At 43.1% G+C, this 24,059-nt stretch overlaps 8 protein-coding genes across 9 annotated transcripts; 6 read left to right on the plus strand and 2 right to left on the minus strand.

Annotated features, from left to right (window-relative positions):
* Positions 1 to 136: 136 nt before the first annotated feature.
* On the plus strand, positions 137 to 1,769 carry BCIN_10g01300 (hypothetical protein). The gene is made up of 2 exons (XM_001555679.2): positions 137 to 728; positions 811 to 1,769. The coding sequence occupies exons 1-2, from the start codon at positions 254 to 256 to the stop codon at positions 1,206 to 1,208; spliced, it is 873 nt and encodes a 290-aa protein (XP_001555729.1). The 5' UTR covers positions 137 to 253; the 3' UTR covers positions 1,209 to 1,769.
* A 718-nt stretch (positions 1,770 to 2,487) lies between these two features.
* Positions 2,488 to 5,346, plus strand: BCIN_10g01310 (hypothetical protein). 2 transcript variants are annotated; one of them, XM_024695444.1, is made up of 5 exons: positions 2,488 to 2,760; positions 2,855 to 3,639; positions 3,699 to 4,397; positions 4,542 to 4,706; positions 4,776 to 5,346. In XM_024695444.1, the coding sequence occupies exons 1-3, from the start codon at positions 2,525 to 2,527 to the stop codon at positions 4,181 to 4,183; spliced, it is 1,506 nt and encodes a 501-aa protein (XP_024551237.1). In that variant the 5' UTR covers positions 2,488 to 2,524; the 3' UTR covers positions 4,184 to 4,397; positions 4,542 to 4,706; positions 4,776 to 5,346. The 2 variants fall into 2 exon arrangements, with proteins under 2 accessions (XP_024551237.1, XP_024551238.1); XM_024695443.1 differs by having other exon boundaries at positions 3,699 to 4,706.
* An 893-nt stretch (positions 5,347 to 6,239) lies between these two features.
* On the minus strand, positions 6,240 to 8,539 carry Bcpho85. The gene is made up of 2 exons (XM_001555675.2): positions 8,108 to 8,539; positions 6,240 to 7,983 (listed from the first exon to the last, which is right to left on the minus strand). Exons 1-2 carry the CDS (start codon positions 8,174 to 8,176, stop codon positions 7,066 to 7,068), a joined length of 987 nt encoding a protein of 328 aa, XP_001555725.1. The 5' UTR covers positions 8,177 to 8,539; the 3' UTR covers positions 6,240 to 7,065.
* Positions 8,540 to 8,719: 180 nt separating this feature from the next.
* On the plus strand, positions 8,720 to 11,720 carry BCIN_10g01330 (hypothetical protein). The gene is made up of 4 exons (XM_001555674.2): positions 8,720 to 9,762; positions 9,811 to 10,127; positions 10,177 to 10,330; positions 10,382 to 11,720. Exons 1-4 carry the CDS (start codon positions 9,069 to 9,071, stop codon positions 11,374 to 11,376), a joined length of 2,160 nt encoding a protein of 719 aa, XP_001555724.1. The 5' UTR covers positions 8,720 to 9,068; the 3' UTR covers positions 11,377 to 11,720.
* A 1,329-nt stretch (positions 11,721 to 13,049) lies between these two features.
* On the plus strand, positions 13,050 to 14,630 carry BCIN_10g01340 (hypothetical protein). Its single transcript, XM_001555673.2, has one exon. The coding sequence runs from the start codon at positions 13,161 to 13,163 to the stop codon at positions 14,430 to 14,432; it is 1,272 nt and encodes a 423-aa protein (XP_001555723.1). The 5' UTR covers positions 13,050 to 13,160; the 3' UTR covers positions 14,433 to 14,630.
* Positions 14,631 to 15,338: 708 nt separating this feature from the next.
* Positions 15,339 to 16,843, plus strand: BCIN_10g01350 (hypothetical protein). The gene is made up of 3 exons (XM_024695445.1): positions 15,339 to 15,674; positions 15,741 to 16,253; positions 16,328 to 16,843. Exons 1-3 carry the CDS (start codon positions 15,620 to 15,622, stop codon positions 16,660 to 16,662), a joined length of 903 nt encoding a protein of 300 aa, XP_024551239.1. The 5' UTR covers positions 15,339 to 15,619; the 3' UTR covers positions 16,663 to 16,843.
* An 8-nt stretch (positions 16,844 to 16,851) lies between these two features.
* On the minus strand, positions 16,852 to 17,947 carry BCIN_10g01360 (hypothetical protein). The gene has a single exon (XM_024695446.1). It carries the CDS (start codon positions 17,771 to 17,773, stop codon positions 16,961 to 16,963), a length of 813 nt encoding a protein of 270 aa, XP_024551240.1. The 5' UTR covers positions 17,774 to 17,947; the 3' UTR covers positions 16,852 to 16,960.
* A 62-nt stretch (positions 17,948 to 18,009) lies between these two features.
* BCIN_10g01370 (hypothetical protein) lies at positions 18,010 to 24,010 on the plus strand. The gene is made up of 3 exons (XM_024695447.1): positions 18,010 to 18,411; positions 18,464 to 18,909; positions 18,968 to 24,010. Exons 1-3 carry the CDS (start codon positions 18,225 to 18,227, stop codon positions 23,384 to 23,386), a joined length of 5,052 nt encoding a protein of 1,683 aa, XP_024551241.1. The 5' UTR covers positions 18,010 to 18,224; the 3' UTR covers positions 23,387 to 24,010.
* The last annotated feature ends 49 nt before the right edge of the window (positions 24,011 to 24,059 follow it).

Raw genomic sequence — 24,059 nt, forward strand, 5'->3', positions numbered from 1 at the left:
TTTACCTTGGTCTGCGAGTTATACCATGGAGCTTATGTGTGTTGATGGGTCAACTGATTCAATTTGAGGCGGGGTACATATTAGTGAATACACTCTGCATATATGGCCTCTTGATTTTCGTTCATCCATCATCTATGTTCTCGGGTTGATAATATCTTTTTCTTCTCATTGCCTTTCCACATCTAATCTATCATTCCCAAATCCAACAAGAAACTTCATTTTCCATCCCAGATCATCGATTCCCACAATCACAATGTCAGAACCCGAAGTGTCAAAAACAGACTGGAGTCTCTCCTCTGGCCACGGCTATATTCTCAACCGTGCTCGCACCCGCAACCATATCTCCTCCTGTCGACTAAATCTACAGCATTATCTCTGGAAAGAAGCACTTGGATTTAATATCCATCCATCCATTTTTCCCCATTTACCCAAAAATGCCCAAATTGCGGACGTGGCAACGGGCACGGCAACATGGCTACTGGATGTAGGAAGGGAATTTCCGGACGGGAAACTCGTGGGGTTTGATAAAGATATCAAGCAGGCGCCGCATGAGAAATGGTTGCCAGCAAACGCGGAGGTGAGGAGATGGGATATTTTTGAAGAGGTGCCGGGGGAGTGGGTGGAAATGTTTGATTTTGTGCATGTGAGATTGCTGGTTTTGGTTTTGGAGGGGGAGAGTCAGATTCGAGAATTTGTGGGGAAATTGATGAGGATGTTGAAGCCGGGTGGTGAGTTTCTGTTTTTGATCTGAGAGATTGAAGAAGAGGAAGGGAGGGGGGGGTGCGCTGAAAGCTAACAAAGGTATTACAGGATATCTACAATGGGATGAACTAGATTGCGTAAACATGCATGTCAAAACTGCCTCTTCTTCTACACAAGCCCCGGCTCTCAAACAGATCCGCACTATGTCCTGGGCAAACGGACGATACGATTGGACGCTCCGAATCCCATCTTTTCTTGAAGATGCTGGATTTGAGGAGATGGATATGCAGAACTTTGGAGATGAAGATAGATTGGTGAGAGCATTTAATGAGCAACATTTGTTGACAATGGAGGAATTTGCGGATAGTTTGATGCGGATTGGGAAAGGGAAGGCGGCAGAAATGTGGTGGGAATTGATTGAAAGGGGAGAGAGAGAAGCAGAGGAGGGGAATGCATTGTGTATCCCTAGGGTTGTTTGTAGGGGAAAGAAGCCGGTGGGGAGGTAAATAATTGTGAGTATAAATGGAGGCGCTGAGGACCTGGGTCATCAGGCTCAATGTATTCTCAGTCAGCGGATCTCGTTCTTGTTTGTCTCTCAAATGTGTCTCTAATAAGCTGTATACTCATCAGCCCGGGCCTTTAGCTGCTCCCATTGACGACATTTACGCATTTGACCGAGACTACATCTGGTTCTTTTTCGAATCCTTCGCGTTGTGGGGTATCCAGATTTCACATTGTAATTTAGTTTATATTGGAGTACGTCTAAGTAGCGTATGAGACAAAGATACGGTAAACTCTGGCGTATCATTGTGGAACACTATGTCTGGTATTCGGATGGCTTTTTGGTTGATTCACGAGATTTGCGATTCTCCCAACGAGGCTTTCGGGAGATGGATACATAATGAAATGTATGTTTTCCTGGGCAGTTATTGTATGGATCTCATTTGACAAGTCTCAAGCAGTGCTCGCAATGGGTACAATGGGTAAGACGGCTGGGTCTGAAGATAGATAGCATTCGATAATGTCCCACACAACCGCTTAATTCCCCTAATACTCAAGAAATATCAAGCTTTACATCATTTGCGTCATGACAACAAACACGCAAGTCCTCAATGCAGAAGAGAGGCGTGGCGAGATGAATTTGTGCCGGATGGTAGCTACGCCGCAAGACCCGCAAAAGTATACATTTTTTTGATGAAGTACGATCGAATCAAACATCTGCCGAAACCAACAATAGGGGTGTTGGTCTTTGAATGATTATGGAATAAAGTGGATCGATATCGAAGTATACTTATGTCTTATCTGTGGTTCGAGTCAGTATGATCGGTGTTGTTACTGCTTACAAGCTTTCCTGCAAGGCGATCATGAGTCTGATTGATTTCATCCCGTAGACGCAAGTATCGTACCGAGGAGACAGCAATCTATATCCCGATTACAGATTTTTATTATCTTCAGATATATTTGGCCTTCTTACCCTCTTATCTTGGAGGAGCGATAGACTTTGTTCCAACATAGTCAAGCCTGACAGGAATCAGCTCTATTAGCAAGACTGTAGTAGCCTCCAATCTGAACGATTCCAGATCCTCCAATAGTGATTTTAAAAAGTGACGACAATCATTTATGACGCAGTTCGAGCTCCAAACAAATGAGAATTTGTAATACAACTCCAATTACCAGGTGTCGATGTTATATTGCCGGCTTTTCTTCGGGCTCTTCCAACAGTTTGATAACTCAAGTATAGTTAACACATTTATCTAGTATAATAGTGATTAGTTCTGCAATCTTGTCTTGAGTTTGTTTATCAGCTGAGTTTACTTCAATAATGGATAATCCAGTACTCGATGTTGCTTTGCAGGATGAAGCATTGGGAACAAAGTCAGACCGGAACATTGCTGTACCCTTAGAAAAACCAGACGTTTCGACTACTATCATCGACGCCCTGAATAATGATGAAAACGTTATTGATCTCGACGAGAATGAACCGGAACACCCCCTTAACTGGCCTTTATGGCGAAAATGGTCAATTGTTAGCTGTACGGCATTGATGTTCATGTTGGTGTATGTTCATGTTTTCGTTTAACTAGTCCCTTGCCTCAAGCTTGCGCCATTTCTCCTGATGCTCAAACGATATATCTAACGAATTCTCATATAGTAACTTGGGCACCATCACTATTGTTCCAGCAGTACCAAAAGTAATGGAAGAATTCCACGTTACAAATGAACTATACTCAACCTTGCTCGTGTCCATCTGGGAGCTTGGCGAAGTCTTCGGACCGTTCTTGGTGGGACCTCTGTCGGAACTCTATGGGCGAATGCCTGTATATCACACTGGAAATATTCTCTTCATTCTGTGTCTTACAGGAGGGGCACTGAGTACTAATATGTCCATGCTCATCGCTTTTCGTTTTCTATGCGGACTGGTCGTTTCATCGGTGACTTTAGGGCCCAGTATCGTCGGGGACCTCTTCAGAAAAGAAGATCGAGGTACCGCTATGTCGGTAGCTATTGCCTTTCCACTACTCGGGCCATTTGCAGGACCGGTCATTGGGTCCTATATTACTGAAGCAAAAGGCTGGCGATGGAGTATCTGGATTGTTGTGATTGCCGTAGGAGCGGTAACTTGTTTTGGGTTTCTTACATTTCGAGAAACGTACAAGGTAAAACTCGTGCAGCGAAAAGTAGAGAGACTCCGCAAAAGTACCGGCAACGAACATTTGCGATCGAAATATGAAAGTTCGGGGAAGCATGCGGATTTAAAGGACTCTTTGCTACGGCCAATCAAAATGCTGTTCCTTTCGCCAATCGTTTTTATCATATCTTTCTTCACGGCTTTAGTCTATGGAATTTCCTATGTTATTCTTACTACACTTACTCCGATCCTAGAGGATAATTACGGACTTGGCCAAGGTCCTGTGGGACTTGCATTTCTGGGAAGAGGTACGGATTTCCGATCTTTTGTTGGATGTATGTATATGGACCAAACTAATTTCTGTCAGCTGCTGGGAATGTTATAGCTATGCTGCTCTATGCCATGGTCTCAGATCGATACATCAAGTACAAAAAATCACAAGAAGGACACCTAAAACCCGAGCATCGACTTCCCCTCATGCTTCTCGGCGCCATTGTTCTTCCTATTGGTCTCTTTCTCTACGGTTGGTCCGCCGAAAAGCACGTTCATTGGATCGTTCCTATTATTGGAACTGCAATTGTGGGCTTCAGCTTCATATTGTCAATACTTCCCACAGAGAACTATCTCGTCGATGTACACGAACTACATGCAGCTTCGGCAGTGGCTGTGTGCTGTATACTTCGTGCTTTATTTGCTGCTATTCTACCGCTCGTTGGACCGCCTTTGTACAACCGATTGGGACTCGGATGGGGTAATTCGTTGTTAGCTTTTATTTGCATCGCTTTTCTACCTGCACTTGTGGGGTTGATGATTTATGGAGAAAGAATGAGGAAGAATTCAAGGTTCCACTAGAGTTCTTTTTACATAAAACCAAATAAATATACCTTCATATCGATGGGTTTCGGAAAGTCTTTCCGAAAGACCTAATCATCCGCGATCTGCCAAAATCCTGCTTACGCCAAGTCGAACTCCGTGAAACTTATTCTTACAACAATATGGTCTCGACCCCATGATGTTTAGGTATATGAGAGCACAGATTCCCAGGACATAATTGTCCTTTTATGCGGTAGGCAACGAACTTGTTAATAGTCTATTTCTTCTGATACATCGATGAGTACAAGGCATTGTGAAATGATCTCCTCATATTTCAAGATGTACCAGTTGGGAACTTTCCAGATAATTTCGTCATTCATTTTGACAAGTTCTATAGCATCAATTATTCCAAGCACCCCATACAAATCCCTATCAACTCGAGAATGCCGAAAGATTTCACCATCTTGGATCTCCCAGATATCAAGCTCCGCTCCCAACACAAGCTACTCAAATGCCATAAGTAGCAACGGTGCTGGTTCATTCTTCGTATACCAGAATTCCAGTATATCCCCTTATTTCTCTAATACCACTCTCAACTTCCCTATAGTTTGATTGCTAAAGTTATCCCCAGCGACTGCTCTTCTTCAATACATGTCCTTCACAATCCCTTCGTCCACTCAGAGCCCCTCTAGCACAAATCCGACCTGCAGCCTCGCTGCCACCTTCCCATTTTTCGAGTCGCAATATCTAGGCTGGTCACTTTCCTCACCAACTCCACCGACACTAGACATCTCTATCGTCTCCCCACTTTCCAATTCTCCATTTAATACTCCGCCAACCTGGACTTCAGCCTTCTTTCCTGAAAACTCCGATACCCCTCAGCATTTTGGAGTACTCACGCCAGTACTACGTCTCGATACAACGGTTAATTCATTACTATGTCCTGAAAATGGCGTGCTGAGCTTTGTGTTTCGGTTTGCGGATGGTGTTGTAGGAAATAAGACTGTATATGAGATATGGCCACAGTATCCAGCGGGATTATCATCAGGTTTACCGATGACAGGTGTTTACTTAAGTGTGTGCTGATTTATTTGGATGATGGTAACCATAGATTTAACAACTCTTGAGTGGGACAAGCCCATCGCTGCTGAATTTACTTGAGCTCTAATCTTAAGATAAGAATCTCCTAGAAGGATTAATCACTATTCCAATGTCAATGTGCCATGGAGGTATCGATGAGTTTCTCGTTAACCTCAAGTCATTATCTTGCATCTCGTAAGTTACAGGTTGAAGACATATCCGAGTGTCGCTGCACCTGTCCAAGTTTGCTTTCACTCAAAAGAATCCTTTTTAAACAACAATAGATTAATGTGAGGAGTGATATTGTCATGCAGATCAGATCCTGCTAAAATGCTCGCTTGGTGTTTAGCTCGAAAATTGAATAAAATGAGTGCCCGTTCTGCAAAACTTTCCACCAGAAATACTATTGAGGTCAGGTGGCGGAGTTCTGCCAGTTACATTGGTCGAATTTGGAACTGCCAATTTGACTGTCTTGACGGGAATTGGAATTGACTTTACTATCCACAACTTGTCCGACTCCATTAATTTAGTCCTCCCTCATACCCTCACAGAAGTCCGTACACACTACTGCCAAAAACACGTTCCATGGGGTCTCGGAAGCATCTTTTTGACTGCAGCTCGATTCTAGCTTAGAACTGGAAGTTGGAATAGGAGAATCATATAAGATATCTGGTAGATCTAGGAGCGATGGGGAGCCTGTGCATTTCCCATCATCAGTATTTTTTAACATATTTTACAAATGTAAAATCTATCGCCAGGCGATGGGAATGAGCCATTTGAATGAGGGGAGGTTATGGATGTCATTGACGAGGAGGCTTTGGACGCAGCGGACTACGGCATCTTCATGCCCACTAAGGCTAGCAATTTCTTATGTGACTGACCGAAAGGACAGCATATCTGGGTGGGTATTCATTTGGAAGATGATGAGTAATAGAGATATGATCAATAATGAGTGAAACAACTACCTATCATTTTACCATTAGGTGGATTCCTGCTACTTAAATATGAACCGAACTGTCCCGGCTTTGGCGAGATATTTACGTGATGCACATCCACACCTCATATATAAACACACTGAACGATCACACACCAACAGTTGTGATATATTCAGAGTATTATTTCCCGACCAACTAATTATGAAAAAATGACCTCTCACGATCGCATTTGAAAACTTCCTTGCATTGGCTATATATTGATACTTATCTAATATGTTTTACTTGCTCCATCTTTATGATCATGTAGTAGTCTTTTCTTTTAAATGAGCTTCTCTTAATAAGCTTTTGAACACTCGAAGAAATCGTCCTGCCCCAGTGAGCTCCTAGGTAGAAGCAACGATTTGCGTATTATTGGAAAACCGAAAACTGTCCCCATTGCACATTTGAAATTGAATCGAGTCTTGATATACAATTCCAATTCAGACATGAGGATTACGGATTCTCATCCTGCTTCGATTTTCAAGGCTACTAGGAGAATCATGCATTTGAATAAGAATTACGCACGGGTCATCTGGCCTGTAGAAGAGCCACTGTTAAGCCAAGAAAGCTGGTGGCTATATATTTGCACAGCCCGAAACATCAGACATGCAACATAAGTCACAAATAAAGGTCTGTGAACATGAGGCTGAGGTTATCGCCTCGGTGTAGCTTGAGAAGTATGTCATATAGAAATGGAATCCGTACGTAATATGAAGATCATGAATTGGAAGCTAAAGAAATTCATTATCATAGATCGATCATAACCTGCGATGAAAACACACGCACCCAAGTCTCTCTCCATGCCATCCTGTCCAACGCCTTTTCCCCAATAATAGAGGTATCATAAGTTCGCTTAAAAGAAATCCGTCAATATTGTTGGTAACCTCCTTGGGCAACCTCTTGCGGTGCATATCCCCTTTGCATTGGCATCTGTCCTTGTTGTACCTGTGGGCGTCTCATTGCTCCTGGTAAATCGTTGAACCATGGATGGCTTAAAGCATCATGTGCACTGATTCTCAATTCCGGTCTTAATTGCAACATTCTCTGAAGAAGGTCGATACCAACAGCATCAATCTGAGGTAAGATAACTCGTAGATCTTGAGTTGCATACATCTGAAAGTTTGACTTGTATTCGGTAAATTGAGAGATTCCAGGCCATGTTCGCTCAGATGGTGTTCCCATAATCCTGAAAATTCGTACCAACTGATCCTCGTTGGTTGTACCAGGAAACAAGGGACGTCCCGTATACATTTCTGCCATAATGCATCCCGCAGACCAAATGTCAATACTGGTATTGTAGGTTCGGCTTCCAAGGAGGACGTCTGGTGCTCTGTACCATAGAGTAACCACCTCGTTGGAGAAAGTATTGACAGGGATACCAAATGCACGCGCAAGACCAAAATCCGCAAGTTTGAGTTGACCCTTCATGTTGATGAGAAGGTTTTGGGGCTTTAGATCTCTGTGGAGGACTCGATTTTGATGACAGAAATCGATCCCCTTAAGGAGTTGGTGCATGAATGATTTGATCGTAGGAGGTGGTAAAGCTCCCCTGTCTCCTGCAGTGTCCATGTACTTCTTCAAGTCCTTGTCCATATGTTCAAAAACCAGCATGAGCTTATTCTCGGTATGTATGACATCGTGTAAGCTGACAATGTTCTCATGTTTTAACTCTTTCATCAAGGAAATTTCTCGGATCGCAGTCGATGGTGTACCCTCTTCGGAATCGAGGTGGATCTCCTTCAAGGCGACAAGTTCACCAGTCTGCCTATTTCTACCTTTGAAAACCTTGTATGAGTCAGCATCGAAGAACATCTACAAGTCCGCTGCAACAAGAGCCCCTCGTAGGATAGAAATCAAGCGCAGGTCGCGCTGCACTACTTGGACCTCAAGATCCCGCTCTTGTACTCACAGTAGCGTATGTGCCCTCTCCTAACTTCTCCAGCTGCTGGAAGGAACTGGGGTGTTTCCTGTTGTCCATCTTGTCTGCAAGGTGTTCGGTATCAAGATCTTGTATGCTGATGGAACTGGGCAGAGAGTGGGGAAGTCGCTGCGCAGTTGGAGAAGGGGGAAATGTGTGAGGAGGCTGTAGTAAAGATCTTTTGCGAGCTGTATTGAACAAAATGGACTTTGGGGTGCAAGTTTGCTCTAGAATTGATAGCGTGTCTTTCGACCCGTGAGAAGCCGTTTTGATTGACTGTAATAAAATTGGAGATCTTTCCCTGTGGAAAAGAAAACCGGAGCAAAATGATGTAGGGGTTACTTCACTCGAGAAACGATCGTCGGAAAATGCTCCCAATTATCGTTCATGTATGGCCGCCCAGTGAAAGTGGTACAATAGAACAGAAAGAATGGTTGACGGGAGTAACCATATTGAGCCTAGCCCTTTCCCAATATCCCTCTCTGAGTGGCTGTATTACCGTATTACACCAAATAGGGCGCTTAAATCCAAAATACCAGGCGCCTAATAAGGTTTACACAAAATAAGGTCGATATAAATTGATGCCTTATCTTATCTTCCATTGGTGCCCCAGCAGCCCAGCACGTGCCTGGGTGCTTTTGGCACTAATGTCGGTATCATTTTAGTACAGATCGGTGTTAGGTAAGATTCACCGCTAATCGGTTCCGTGAATGAATCAGGACTCAGGATCTCTCCTTCCTATATCCAATATCACGCGGCGGGGTTACTAATAATATTGTTACATACCTACCCAAGCAACCGTGCTACAACTTACGAGACAACTTCAATTCTGTTAAAGGGATTGTTTGAACACCTTCACTCTTTGAGGAAATTAAGTATACCGGGCATTTAAAGCATGATAAGAACTTGATCCCCGCTTCTCCACACTCAACTCCTTATCAGACAATCCAAAATGCGCCCTTTACCAGGCGACGATGCTTACAGGGGGAGATCTCGAAGTAGGAGTATTAATGATAACGACATGACACCACTTGCAACAAGAACACAAGCTCCGCAGATGAGCTATTTCCTTGCCGACGAGAGAACATTAGAATCCGGAGAAGCTCAAGCTATTCGTGTGCCATTAAAACATCGAGATTCTTTGAAGAATAGTACATACGGTGTGGAAAGTATAGACACTACAATTAGCTCTCTCTCCGAAGGTAGTGGTGATGAGGATGGAAAATACGACAGGGCTAGGGAGAAATTCAAGAAGAATTTGGCAGAAAAGTTACAATCTGTAGGAGATTCGAGATCCCGTTCCCGAAAGACATCTTACGATCTCAGTGGAACTACTTCCCCAGTTCGCCCTTCAACCACCGAAGCCTCCAGACCTTATACCCCTATATCTCTATATTCCGCTGCTGGAGGATCTATCATAAGTAGTCCTGGTTCGAGGATTTCAGATACTGAGTCGCTCAATGACGAAATATTAAGCCAGGCTATTGTATCTGGGGGAGAAGATGAACAGGATGCGCCGGCAATGATGGATAGCGGCTCTGACCCCCAACTAGTTATGCCGAGTATAAAAATGCCTAGTAGACGGCCATTTACTGAGAAGGGAAAGAACATGGGGAGGTTGAAGGTGTTAATCGCTGGAGATTCAGGTGACTAAACTTCACGCCATTATATGTCGCTCTTCTGACATTATTTAGGTGTTGGCAAGACATCCTTAATCAAAGCAATAGTGCAAGTCTGTGAAGATATAGTTCATGTCGACCCCCTATCTACTTCACCATTCCCAGTCTCCGAGAAACGACGACATTCCAAAAATAAAGCCAAATCTGGAGGTGGCAACATGCAGACTACAACTCAAATTACGGAAATATATGCTAGCACCAAGGCATATCCTAGTTGGTGGTCGGAAGTTGACGAAAGTAAAGTCCTACGTCGAAGAAAGAGTATGGGCGATTCGGTTCTAGAAAGGAATTTATGCTTTGTTGATACACCTGGTTATGGGAACAAGACTTCTGTGAGCTTTGTCTTACTATTATGGCCTTACTGTCAGCTAATTTATCTAGTGTCTCGAAGTGATTTCTCCGGTTGTTGATTACATCGAGTCTCAGTTTCAAAAAGTTGAATCCAAAGATGGCATGACCGATTCTGATATAATACATTTGCTTGGTGGAAATGGCGGTTCACAAGTAGATGTCGTATTCTATATCATAGTAAATCGTAAGTCTATGAGAAATTAATCTTCCGGGCAAACAATTAACTCTAAACCAGGAATCAAACCTGTTGATATTGAGTATCTACGACGCATATCTTCCATGACAAATGTCATACCTCTTGTAGCACGATCAGAAGTTTTGTCGCTTGAGGACCTTGCCACCGTCAAACGGCATGTATTGAGCGAGCTTCAAGCTGCCAATATACGACCATTTCTCTTTGGCTTGTCCTTTGACGATGCTCTAAAATCCTCTCAGCCAGCTGCACCTTATGCTATATCCACTATGTTGTCAAAAGATCACGAGACCATGGATGCTAGCTTTCTTATGAACCCTGACTACGTTCAACCTTTAGTACAGTCAGAGCTAGCTGCTCTTGTCGATCAGCTATTTGAGCCAGATAGCATAGCATGGCTCAGAAACTCAGCAGCAAAGAAGTTCGTAGCATGGCGGAACAATCAATCGGTGCAGAGGCCACAAAGCTTATATCGACCTCTTTCGCAATCAATGATGTCATCGTATACCTCACAAGTTCTTACTGCGCCCGTTGGAGCTACAACATCTTACGCGTTGGCTCGTATAACAGATCATACTCAACGTGAAGAGAGACTCGCACAAGTAAGGCTTTCAAATTGGGCTATTGATCTACAAAGGAGTCTTCAGAATGAGCGTGCTAGATTTGAAGCTTTGGCTCGGAGTGAAAGGGCGGTGTGGTTAACAGAGAGACTTGGGGAATGTGTACAGGATGGTACACTTGTCCCAATCTCTCAAGCACGTCAACCTCAACGGAATTCTGATACTGGAGCTTTAGTCAAGCGGGGAAAATATTCTCGAACATCTTCCAACTCTATCTTGAATACAAACGATCCCCTTGGGATTTTAGAATTCAACGAAGACATGAAGCGACGAGGTATTATTGCACTACAGGTGGTGAGTAGTTTTGGGATCATTGGTGGTTTGGCATTCTGGATCAACCGCAATTGGCAACCTAGTGGAGCCAGCATATGGGGCCTAGATTGGACTGGCATCCAAAAATTTGTGGACTGGAGATGAAATTCACGACTATGATGCATTTAGCGATTTGGGCTGTACTTGGTGCAAGGTGGTTAGGATAGTTCGTTCAATTCGTGGGGTGGGCCCACGGGCATTCCTGGTGTTTCTTGATGCATTTTTTTTAGCAGTGGGATTTATTGGCGTGATGATACGATATTACATGATGGGGTAGGAATATGGATGGAGAACATCTAGCATTGTTAGTATTTGTAGCCTGCTGATGCAAATGCGAGATTCATGGCTTTGAAGCTGATGCGCGAGCAAAAGAGATACCAGTTAAATAGCATATCAAATTTTAATAGCACCTTTCTCAACCCAATCAAGTATGATTTGTTGCCCTTACAACTCTGTATGGTTTCGAACACGAGACTACCCATTCATTTGGATGCGTACCTTAAGTCATTAGTTCATGTTTACCTCAATGATCCACAAGTTTTCCTAGGTATAAGGACCCTGAAACTACGTGCAAAGTCGCAAACCCTCGATCAAATATATTCTGCGTTTTTCATTGCAAAATACTGACCTACTCCATGATTGAAAAATTCGGAATGAGAGAATTAATCTACACAACAGACGATGAACATCTAAATTTATATTGCAGAACTCTAATGATTATCAAATTTAAGGTAAGGGTGTTTCGCTATCGAATCGTGTTGTGCTGTACAGTGATAGTTAGTAGCACATCTAGACTTTTACCGACCGACCGCATTGCCACAATTTCCTTCTCGAGAAAAACTACAACATTCAAAATCCTGAGAATCTCCCCGAGCTTATTCTTTAACTAGATTCTAAAAGGGTCAAAAAGACGCGCAAGCACCAATTTCATCCATTAATGTTAAAGCAATTCTCCGATCCTCCCGCAAAGCTTAGTATAATGTCAAGGTTTCCACTGGTGTTTGTTTCTTCCTTCAGTAGGCTGTGCCAAGTATTTTGTCACGACTGGATTATATTTTCCGTACTGTTTCATTGACGAGAGCAGAGGTAGTATTCTTGAAGATTCAGGGCTGTCAGATCCCCAAGCACGTGGTTGGGGGTTGTTTCGAGTTCTTAGTGGAAGGATTTTCTGCATTTAATTGCACCGTCTTATCGGGCTTATTACCCCTGAGATTACGCATTATTCTTTGGACTTTTTGATGGGTAGTTCCGTTTGATCTTGGGACCTTCTATGAATGGTATCTTACGTTTGTTTATACAATGAGCCTTTTGAAGATTCTGGTTTCATATCTCCTGGGGAATCGTTCGACATGAAATCGAGTGCCTGTTCTGGGAAGAAATGGATTCTTTTTATATAATCTATTCATTCCTCCGATCCTACCTTGATGTATTTTCTTGATTTCGTCTATCGAGCAGTCGTATCTGACCAGCTTGTGGGAAGCAATGAGAAGCTTCCCCAGAAAATAATATGTCATGATACTGGTGGCGCAAAGGAAGAAGGATCATGAGGTTACTCAGTGATGAGATGAGGATGAGGGGCTTGCTACAAGTGAAGGGCAAGTCTAGACTCCTTTTTGCTGTGCCAAGTATATATATATATATATGTGTGTGTGTATATATGCCAAGATCATGTTTTGATAGTACCAATTCTACTTCATCAGTTCAAACACTCTATTCAGAATCGCGTTCTACTTTTTGCGTTTTTCATTGTCACACTCCTTACAATTCAATTTTTTTTCGATTCCAACCTCGGCCGGTCCTTACTTTGATTTTTCAAGTATTTTTCTATCATTCCAAGCAAACAAGATAACTTTCTAAACCCGAAATCACGCGAATATACATCTGTCATCATGCAATTCTCCAAAATCTCCGGCGCAACTGCCGCCCTCCTTATCTCCATGATCTCTGCCTCCCCCATCGCTCTTACCTCCGATGTCGTTCAGCACAGTGGATCCCACGTTAAACCTACCGGTTCTATCGAGCACTCCTTCAAGATCCACTCTACCGGTTCCTTCACTGCTGAGGAGCCCATCCCCACTAGCACCAAAGAAGAGGAATCTAAATTCACCATCCACCCATCTGGTGGTAAGAACGAAGCCCATCACTTCCGACCATCTGGTTTCGAGTCTCATGACGGCCCCAAACCAACTGGTCTTGCATCCAAAGCCCACGAAAGCAGCCATGCCAGGCCAACTGGTCATTTCTCTAAGAGAGCTGTTGAAACAGATATTGTCGAAGGTACTACCGTGCGCAAATCCCACAATGCAAAGCCCACAGAGATTGCAGTTCACGAGCATGAAAGTAGCCATTCAAAGCCTACTGGTAGTGGGAAGAAAGAACATGTCCATCCCTCTGCAACCTCTGTCTTCAAAGACAAGAAGCCATCTGAAAGTGGTCAAGCTAAGATATCTGGAAAGGGTAGAAAGGAACATAAGAGTGGAGATGCAAAACCTACTGGAGTCAAGGAGAATAAGCCACATAAGAGCGGAAATGCTAAGGCATCTGGAAAGAACGAGAAGGAACATAAATCTACTCATACTAAACCTACTGGAACGAAACAGCCCTCTGCTCATGAATCCGGCAATGCCAAACATTCTGGTACCAAGCAGCACTCTCAGGTTCACGAATCAAGCCATGCTAGGCCTACCGGGCATAAAGAGTCCGCTCGTGCTGCTGAAAGCGGTCATGTTAAACCAACTGGTACTCACGAGAGTGGACAGACTAAGCCTACTGGCAAAGGCAGCAAAGGTCACGAGAGTGGACAAGCAAAGCCAACCGGCAAGGGAAACAAGGAACACAAATCAAACCACTCCAAACCAACCGGTAAAGGAGGCAAAGAACACAAATCCCAGCACGCCAAACCTACCGGCACCAAAATACACTCTCAATCGCACGAATCCGGTCATGCTAGACCTTCCAATGTTAAAGAATCAGCTCGGGCTGTTGAGAGCGGCCATGCTAGGCCCACTGGTGCCCACATGCAAAAGCCTGAATTCACGGGTAGGGTTGAGATTGATAGTAAGACTTTTGAATTTAAGACTGAGACGATGACGTTTGGAACTAAGACGTTTATCGTTACTGGGGTTTTGCCTGAGGAGACCGGAAAGTTTAACATCCTTTAGAGATTCAAGGATTAGATTTTTCGGTTTGGAGAGATGGATGTTAGGGATGTTTTTTTGTGAGCTTGGTGACTTGAGGATGTTCTTTAGATTCTTTTTCTGTACTTTTTGCAAAACCACTTTTTGTGGAGGCGTGGAAGATATATGTTTCAATGTCTGAGATAGCTGTTTTAGAATTTGTTGTTTAAAGAGAGATTAGCAGGATAGATAGGGATGAAAATTTGTATACTTGAGATTGGTATGATATTGACTGTCGAAATTTGTGACTTTTGAGATGAGGGTGTATTGTACACTCGAATATTGAATGTTGATCGGGAAACACAATGTATATTGGTCATATATTGCTGAAATATTCCCGAACCACATTTTTGAGCACTTCTTGATTTTCTGCGCTGTTCATGATCGTTTAATTTTGAACGGGATCTGCTCAGATAGCTTCTTGCCAAACTTCGTCGCTGGGAGCAAAATTTCAGATATGAAGCAAGTAAAGAGGATGTAATGCTTAATTAAAGCTTTAGAAGTTAAGAATGATAAATTTTTTACTCCAAATCGGAATTGTTCTCACATTGAGATATCAGACTCGAGCCGAGTTCTGACGCAGTGACGTCCAAGAAAGGCTTCTGGATTTGACTTGGAGATTTGGCAACTAATCGTCTGAGGGGTACATTTGAAAGCCGATCGTTTGGAACCTTACTTCCAGAAGATCAGCTTTTTCAGATGATGACCGAATGGCTTTTAGAAGCGTGCTGTAATTCAATCTTAACAATACATGATATACGACAGAACTTTATGAAGCATAATGATTGGTGGAGCTCTGGCGACGATCACGAGATCGCTAACTGGAGGATCTGCAGCACCTGCATCAGTAAGATCCTCTAAACCGTGGCCGAATGAGTCATTCCTCCTCCAGAAGTCCCGACTTATTTTCCCAACCCACTCTTTGCTCGGGGAAACAAATTGAGCTGGCCGTGAAGCGAATATCATAATAGGGGTTATGCAGCTTTGACCAAATTGTGAACAGCACGTGTACCCGTCAGTTCCAATGATCTATATTTGGCGTGGGGGTTGATGGGGGGTTTGGATATAAGAAGCCCAAAGTCGACTACAGTGAAAAGACAAGCACAAAACCTCAGCGAGTCCAATATTGAACATATCTATCGATTCTAAAAATCCCATTTAAAGCTTTTAAGATGAACCCAGTCAATACCAAGCCTTACGAGCTTCCACCTGATGCAACTTGGTTGAGTGCGCTACTACCCATCTCTCATTGCGAGTTCAAGAAAGCAAATAACTAACAATTCTCATGAAAAGTTACCGGCTGCTCATCTGGAATCGGTCGCGCCATCTCGGAATTGATTGCCGGCATACCTAATCAGCGCTTGATTGCCACGGCTCGCAATCCCTCCGATCTTTCTTACCTTCCAGACTCCAATCCTGATATTCTCAAACTCGCTCTGGATGTAACATCTGCTATGTCAGTGAACGAAGCTTTCGCCGCAGCTTCTAAGCATTTTGGCGACTCTTTCCATCTTGACATTGTGATCAACAATGCTGGTTATTCCCTTTCTGGAGATACCGAGTCGGCAACTGAAGAAGAAGCGCATTCAGAGATCGAAACGTTATTTTTTGGTACAGCAAGAGTCACAATGAAAGCTGTTGAAGTTATGCGCCAGCATAAAGAACATCGTGGGGGGGTTATTTACCAAATTTCTTCCCTAGCTGGATTATGTTCGTTTCCTGGTAATGCTTATTACCATGCTGGTAAATATGCAGTGGAAGGTTGGACTGAATCTGTCGCACGAGAAATGCATCCGGATTGGAATAGTGCGTCGATAATTTCATTCCCATTTCATTTCATTGTCTCTTCCCACACAACTAACAAGGCCTCTCTTCACCAGTCAATTTTTGTATAATCGAGCCCTCTGGTGTGAAAACCAACTTTGAAGGCCACAGCAAAAGCCACACTGCACCTCATCCTGCCTATTCTGCTCCCGATATGCCCGCCCGTGTACTTGAGAAATGGGTAAACATGGGCATCAAGAGCGGTATTGGAATGCTCGGCCCTAATGATATAGCAGAAACTATCTTTAAGATAGCTAGTCGCGGAGAGAAAGTACCACTTCGACTTCCTTTGGGTCCAACGGCGTGGAAGTTGATTAGACAGAAATATGAGGGGTTTTTGGGAGAGTTGGATGCGGTTAAGGATATCAGTTCTATGGGAAAAGATCTTTGACTTCAGGCGGGGACATTTTTGGACCCGTGGGAAGTATCTCTCATGGTAATGCCGTATAATGGGATAGGTAGGGTAGAAGAGGTTGTAATTGAAAGAGATTCGACCTCTTTTCAATGCCGAGGCTTTTCCGTAAAAACATTGATCCGATCCGATCTTTTTTTGACAATCCATCAACTTCACAAGATAGGATGCTCCGTCAAAATAAATTATACGATGCTATTATCATTACTATTATCGCTGTATGGACTGATATGTACTATCCTCATCTCCTTGTCTCCCAAGCCGAACTATAACCCGCTTATTTATCCACTTGATTTGTTTCACCCACCCTGCTCGTCGCTGTCAGGAAGTTTCCCCAAGACTTCCGCAATATGACCTTCGAAGCTCCGCCTTTTACTTTGTGAAGAAGTATTTTCAACACTCTTTTCGATTTGCCTGTTTGTCTCTCTCGCTGCATGTTTACTTCAAACAATCGTCTGGCTAAATCAGGCGCCGAAAGTTCCTCCTGATGCCCAGACAGATCTTCATCAGACCATCGAGTAATGGAGGGCGCGAGAAGAGCACAGCTCTGGTCAATCAGCTCAAGTCTATCCTCCAAGCTGTAATTGGGGCGAAGCTTATTTTCTTTTCCTTTATCCGTATCAAAGCTACACTCAGCCATACTGGCGTCGAATTCATCATCTAAGTCATGAATCTCCCCTTCCTCTTCCTCTTGTATAGTTGGTAGATCAGTGCTTCTTGATCGTACATAATCTTGTCCAAACTTGTCGATGCCGATCTCGACTGGGCAATCTACGCAATAATCGTCGTCTGTATCATTTGACAATTTGTCATGGTTCAGATCGAACGCAGGTGATTGAAGTGAAAATTCATGATTAATGTTGGCAAGATATTCGTTTTCTTGTTCATGTAATGATGGCGCATGAAGCAGGTCATCATAGACAGCATCGAGCAAAATCTTTAATTGAGGCAATCGGACATACTCGTGTGATTTGAGAGGCTCAGTGGAGGATAACACTTCGATATCCGATTTTGCGGTGCTTATACCACCAACAAGTCTTCCAGCTGCTTTCTTCTCAGTACCCTCGTTGCTTCGCTTCACGATTTCCATTTTCTTGATTGTTACAAGCCGTGATATACCGGTTGAATTGGCTGCAAGTGACCTTGAAGATCGTTTGGTAGAATATTGGAATGCAGATTTTTTGGTTTATATTAATACTGTACTTGATGTGCTTCGAATAGATGCAAAGAGTCTTGATTATAATTGATGTTGAGGGGTTAGATCAAAAGAACACAGTCGTGATATTTGTCCTTTGACTGTACCTTGAATCTGTTCGTTCCTTCCCTGCGCTATCCAACAAATGATTGCTCTTGCTAGATATCCTTATGGTGCAAGGCAACAGCGAACAGTCAACCCTCATTGCATGTAACAGAATTAAGTCTACCAGCAACCCATTCCAAATTAACAATATTTTTGATTATATTCTTGGACACCAAAATTGTATTACTTAGCACAACCATTATTTAAATTTATTATTTAAATTGCCCGATCAATTATTAATATGAGCGACCATAATCGTCTGGACGGACTGGAGGCAATGGGCCATAAAGCACACTCAGAAGGCATAGGATATAGCGCGATTTATAGTTGGTATGGCCAAACCATGGACCGTCTCAAAAGTGATGGCTCCAGTATGTCTGAGGATCTTCGATCATTGACAGCTAGAGTCGAGACATGGAAACATTTCTGTTAGTTGGCTATTTCTGAAGAAACTTGTGTCGCATGCTAATCTTACTACAGGGCCTGATGAACCTTTCTTCGCAGGTCCATCGTCAAAAACCACTTCAACACCATCCTTTGAGTCCAAAGATCAAAATAAAATCAGAAACCCTGTGAAAAATTCAACTTCTTCTTCGTCAGAACAGCACTCACCGCAGGAATCTCTCACTACACTGTCACCGACTGAAGAATTATCAAAACAGCCAATACCAGATCCAAGTCGATCACCAATTAAGCAACGACAAGGATCTTATGATAAAAATGAGCCAGGTTACAACAGTGATCTTAGAAACCCTTGCGCAAACTGTAATATGGAGGGCCACAACTTGGGTTCCTGTGTAGCTCCTGTGGATGAGTTTGGATTCATCTCAGGTTGTCCGCAATGTAACACTAAGGAGCATTTATTTGACGAATGCCCCCAACCAGTAAAGTGCCAAGATGAGAGTTTTTGGGCTGATCTCGTTACGGTACAAATTTCCGATATTTGAAGGCCTTTGGAATTTATGACTGATCTTTTGCGACTAGACAAGAACAAATTCTCCTCCAATTCGTTGGTCTAAGGATATTCGTCATCTAAACGGATTCAGGCGAAGTAAAGTGCACCCATGGACATACGATTTTTCCCTGAAGCAAGTTGGCAAATTTGAGATATTATATGATAATGATGGAAAAGCGATGGGATTGTATCCAGACCCAGCATGGAATACACCAGATGGAGTTCTCTCTCAAGCATATCCTCGCACGATGGATATAATCTTACCAGGGCTATGGCGATTTCACTCGAGATTGAACCGAAAGTCGGCTGCCCTAGGCCACAAGTTTGAGGTATTCCTAAAATCGATGATCGAAACAGCAAGTGCTAACGAATTGATTACTTGTGAGATTGTTCGTTTGGTAGAAGCTCTGGAAGAAATTTCCGAGTTTGAGTCAAGAAAAACCAGAGGAGAGCAGTTGAGCACCCAAATGAGAATTGATATCACGACAAAAAAGGCCAAGGAGCTGGCAATTGAAGCAAAGCTAAATGCTTACCATGTACCAGAAAATTATCGCCCAAGAAACCACGATTCATCTCCAGACAATCAAAGGGCCCTTCCTTCAACTGAAAGAAAGGGAAAAGGCAAGGCAATAGATAGTCAAAGTCCCTCATTTCCCTACAGGTTTACAGAAGAAGAGCATGGCATGCACCAGAACTACGAACAGAGACATGAACCTGATAATCCCTCCATCAAAATTAATGCGTCAAATGCCCCAAGGGAAATCACACGTCTGTTTGAGAATTTTGTTGCTAGAAGAAAATTCGGAAGCAATCTCACTCCTGCCGTCGAAAATTACGAACGGCGAGATTTTTCATCTCCAGCAAAAGGTCCAAAATGTGCTCCCGCCGATACAGATACTCAGTCAAGTGTTCAAATTGAACAAGGAGAAAGTCAACTGTCAAACTTTGCAGAATTTAAGTACGAACAATCTAAGGAACAAAAACAGTTGGAGAAGAAGATTTCCAATTTACGGAGGGACCTCAAAGAGATCAATGGCTTTGAGAAGAGATTGGAGATGTTGACGACCGATCAGCTCAATCAACTTAAGATGAAAGAACTCAAGGAGAGGGAGTTAAGAGTGTTGCTAGAAATCCGTAGTCGATATGCAATATACCCCGAATCAACTGCTGACTCGGATATAAATACGAGTGGAAGAGGCCATTCTTTCGGAGTACCAGTAAGACAAGCACCTAGCCTGAAATATCCAGAAGATCGTCATAGCAGCAGTAGTGGAGGCAGTAGTAAAAGTGGTAGTAACAAATATTCAACAAGTGAAGAATTTCCATTGGGAGACTTCCAGGCCAAGAAGCTCAAGTCCAAAAATATTGGTCAGAATCCAGCAATTTCTACCTCATTAGTATTAAGACATTTACAACGGTCTATTTTCCCAAGCACTAGAAAGTCATCCCTGAGCAATGTTCAAACCGCACCAAGTGTTGGAGACCAAGATCTAAACGATAACAACAATGTCACGAGCCCTGAGAAGTCACAATCTTCTGTCGTTGTAAAGCAAGATTCACGTACACCATTCCACAGAAGACAAAATGTCAAGAGTATTCCAAAAGAGAAATTGAACCGATCGTTGAGAGATGCACGAACGATTGCCTCCGCTGCTAAAGCAATTACAATCATTCCCAGGCCACAGTCGCAGACACCGTTGAAATCCATTACTGAAAGTCAAGATACATTCCCGACTTTGAATGAAACAAAAAGTGAGAGTGTCTCAAATAGGCATTCAAGCCCATCCACGAGTCACACACAAGTAGCTACATCTGATTCTGAAAAAATAAAGAAACACACAGTAATTTCCGAGTCTACGAAATCACAACACTCGCAACTCTCTAATGAGGTCAAGAATCAAACAGGGCCTATCTCCGAGCCCATGGAATCAAGGGACTTACCAAATGCCGTTGATGGTAGTCAAGATATGTCTTCAGCGTCGAATGGAAAACGAACTGACCATGTTGCAAACACAAATCTGGGGCTAGCTTCAAGGGACGTTCAAAGGATTTCCAAGATTGACAAAATTCATCAAAATGCTACCAAGTTGAAGGAAAATCACCCTCAGCAAAGCCCTTCACCATATGTACCTCTTTTCAAACCAAAGCAGATGTTAGCTTCAAAAGATGAATCGCCTTCAGAATTGCCACAAGCAAATGATAAAGCACTCTCATCGATTTACAAGCCGGCACATAGAGGAGAGAAGCAATTGACACCAGGTAATGAAATTCAATCATCATTACTACAAAAAGACATTGAGAATCACGGTGATAAACCACCTTCACCTATTTATGTACCACCCCAGATGAGAAACGCGCAACCTGCTTTGAAGTCCGAACCACCGCTTTCATTGCCGCAACATCCAATACAGAAAACAGAGCCGCCGGAACAACCGTCGTCAACAAATGCTTCAATTTTGCACAACCAACAACTATCAGTCACAGAGGTAGCACACCCCAAAAGATCGAATAGAATGTCATCGTCCACTTCACCAGATCAATCTCATTTAGAAGATGATGATGTTTCCAGCTCTACACCTCAATGTACAACAAGCCCCAGATCCTCGATTTTACAGCAAAAGTCGCCTAGAACTATGAGGCGGAGTATGAGACAACGTACACCATCATCTGATGCCCACTTAGCAAAACCAAAAAGCTCTTTCTTGACATCACGTTTTAAAGAGGCTATTTCTGAACCTAGCAATTTATGGTCGGAACTTCAAGATCCCGATTTCTTTGCTGATTTTTTTGGTTATGAATGGCCCAATGATAAATTAGATTTCTCAGTTCCACTGCCAGATCCAGACATCTTCTTATTGAGCGATGAAGACTGCGATGATAAGAAACCATTAAGGAAGTCTATACCAAAGACATTAGATGTCACTGTCCACAAGCAGAGCAATTACACGATTAACATGACGTCTGGTGAGACATTAGAGATTCAAGAAGTAGACAGAGCCGGGGCAGACGAAAATGTAAACCAAATATGTTTTATGTGCGACAAAGTAGGACATGATCTAATTGATTGTCCCTCAAGCTGGAGGCTTGATACATTAGTTCTTTCCAGCTCTTCTCGCTCGAATTCACGAAATGGTACCTGCTCAGAAAATTGGATACAAGCCAAAGCTACTAACTCTAATCTCAACCCGGGCGCCAATAATTTTAGTCCGATTTGGTCAAGAAACGATTATCCGGGTTATCCATCTCTTCCCGCCAAGATTCCTCGTCCGAAATCACCGTGTATTGCAAATGCAGACAACCAGATGCAAGCTAAACCAAAGTCTGATCTCGATCCCCCCGAGGATTTTTTCTTCCCGACTCAATTGACAAAAGGTGACTATGTAGCCGAGGAGTCACCCGCAAATTGGATCGAAACAGCGGAGAAGATAGAAGGTTCTTACCCTGCAAATTGGGATCAAGAAATAGAAAGGCGAATTGAGTCTCGCTTTTGGGAAGTTCAGAAAGTCACGAGTAAGACGGGCTATGATGTCAGCCTTGGAAACCATTCAGATGAGGAAGGGTCAAAAGAGGAAGAATCAGAAGACGAAGTTGAAATAAACGTGAAACTTCCCTCGCAAACAAAGAGCTATGACTGCAGTCCTTTGAGAGGAAATAGGGTGAGAAAAGAAAGACCTCGGATTGCCACGGCAGTAACCGCCAACCAAGCGGGACATGAAGGTAATATGGCGGAGGAAGTAAGAAACATACCAACAAGGAAATCTCCAAATATCCCTCACCCATTCCAACCGAGGAGAGTTATGAATGGTACCGGACTCTTTTATCCAATTCCTGGTGATTGGTTCTGTTTATCAGCGGAGTGTAGAGAACGCAATGTTTCCGAGCATTTCATTTGCAAGAGATGTTACAGTCAGCGTGGAACAAAAAGAGTAGATGGTAGCGATGAGATTTTCCATGCCGGAGATTGGGTATGTCCATTCAGAGACTGTTCCAAACATAATTACGCCAAGCATGTCGTCTGTAAAAATTGTGGCAGTCGTTCTAGAGCGCCAATAACACCCCCTGCTTTTTGGAAGTGTAGCTCATTCAATTGTGGCGAGGTAAATGATAACGGTGTAGTGAGTTGTCGGAAATGTGGCACTCCTCGGATTGTCTTTCATAACCCGCCGCCTCAAGCAACAGCTAATGCTTTTCATGCTGGTGATTGGTATTGCGGTGCACCAGGATGTGCAGCACACAATTCTTCCAGAGATATCAGCTGTTGGAAATGCGGCGGCACGAATACCACGCTCGTCGCTCCTGGCCGAGTTGTTCAAACTACGGCTAGCAATTTTCCTATTCTAGGGTGGAATTGTAATAGATTCGGTTGTCGTGTCTATAACTGGTCCAAAACTTTCAACTGTTGGCAGTGTGGTAGTCCTCGTGCTGTCTTTACCGGGGGGGCCTATTAATTCTCCCAAACTGACCACGATGCTCGACTCTCGATTATCAACTAATTCAACCTCGAGCGCCAGACCCAAACCCCGGCGGTACAGCAAAACCAAACAATACTGAGACCACGCCTGATGCCTCACCTCAATCCAAACACACCATCCAGTTCCAATTTTTCAGTTCCCAACATCCTACACAATTTTCCACAACAGCGAAAGGTATTTGTATTCACGCCTCCCGATTCCGGGCTCCAGATTCAGGATATTTGAATATAGCAAGATACCTCTCTCCCGCCTCTTGAATATAGAGTAGGAAATCAAAGATATATTTCCTATCCCTATTTCAGGGAGCGCAGAGAGCCCAGCGTAGCGTTCACACAGCGTCATTGTAGCATAGAATTAATATAGCCTAGCCTAGCATTAATACAGCCTAATGCACACAACCGACAGAAAGATGTGACATGCGCGCTTGCGCTACACGTATGTCACTTCCACTTCGGGAGTCATAACGGCTATTCAATATACGACTACAAGTACATGCCCAGAAAATAAATTCAAGATCTACTTATTAGATAATCAAGTCAAGCAGGGCTTTATAGACTCAAACCCCTATTAGATCATTCTAATCAAGTCTATCACATTACAGCTATCAAATCTAACTATATACATATCGTGAAAAATAAAGAGATAGTTA

This window comes from Botrytis cinerea, chromosome 10 (assembly GCF_000143535.2).
Source record: "Botrytis cinerea B05.10 chromosome 10, complete sequence".
Lineage (NCBI taxonomy): Eukaryota > Fungi > Ascomycota > Leotiomycetes > Helotiales > Sclerotiniaceae > Botrytis > Botrytis cinerea.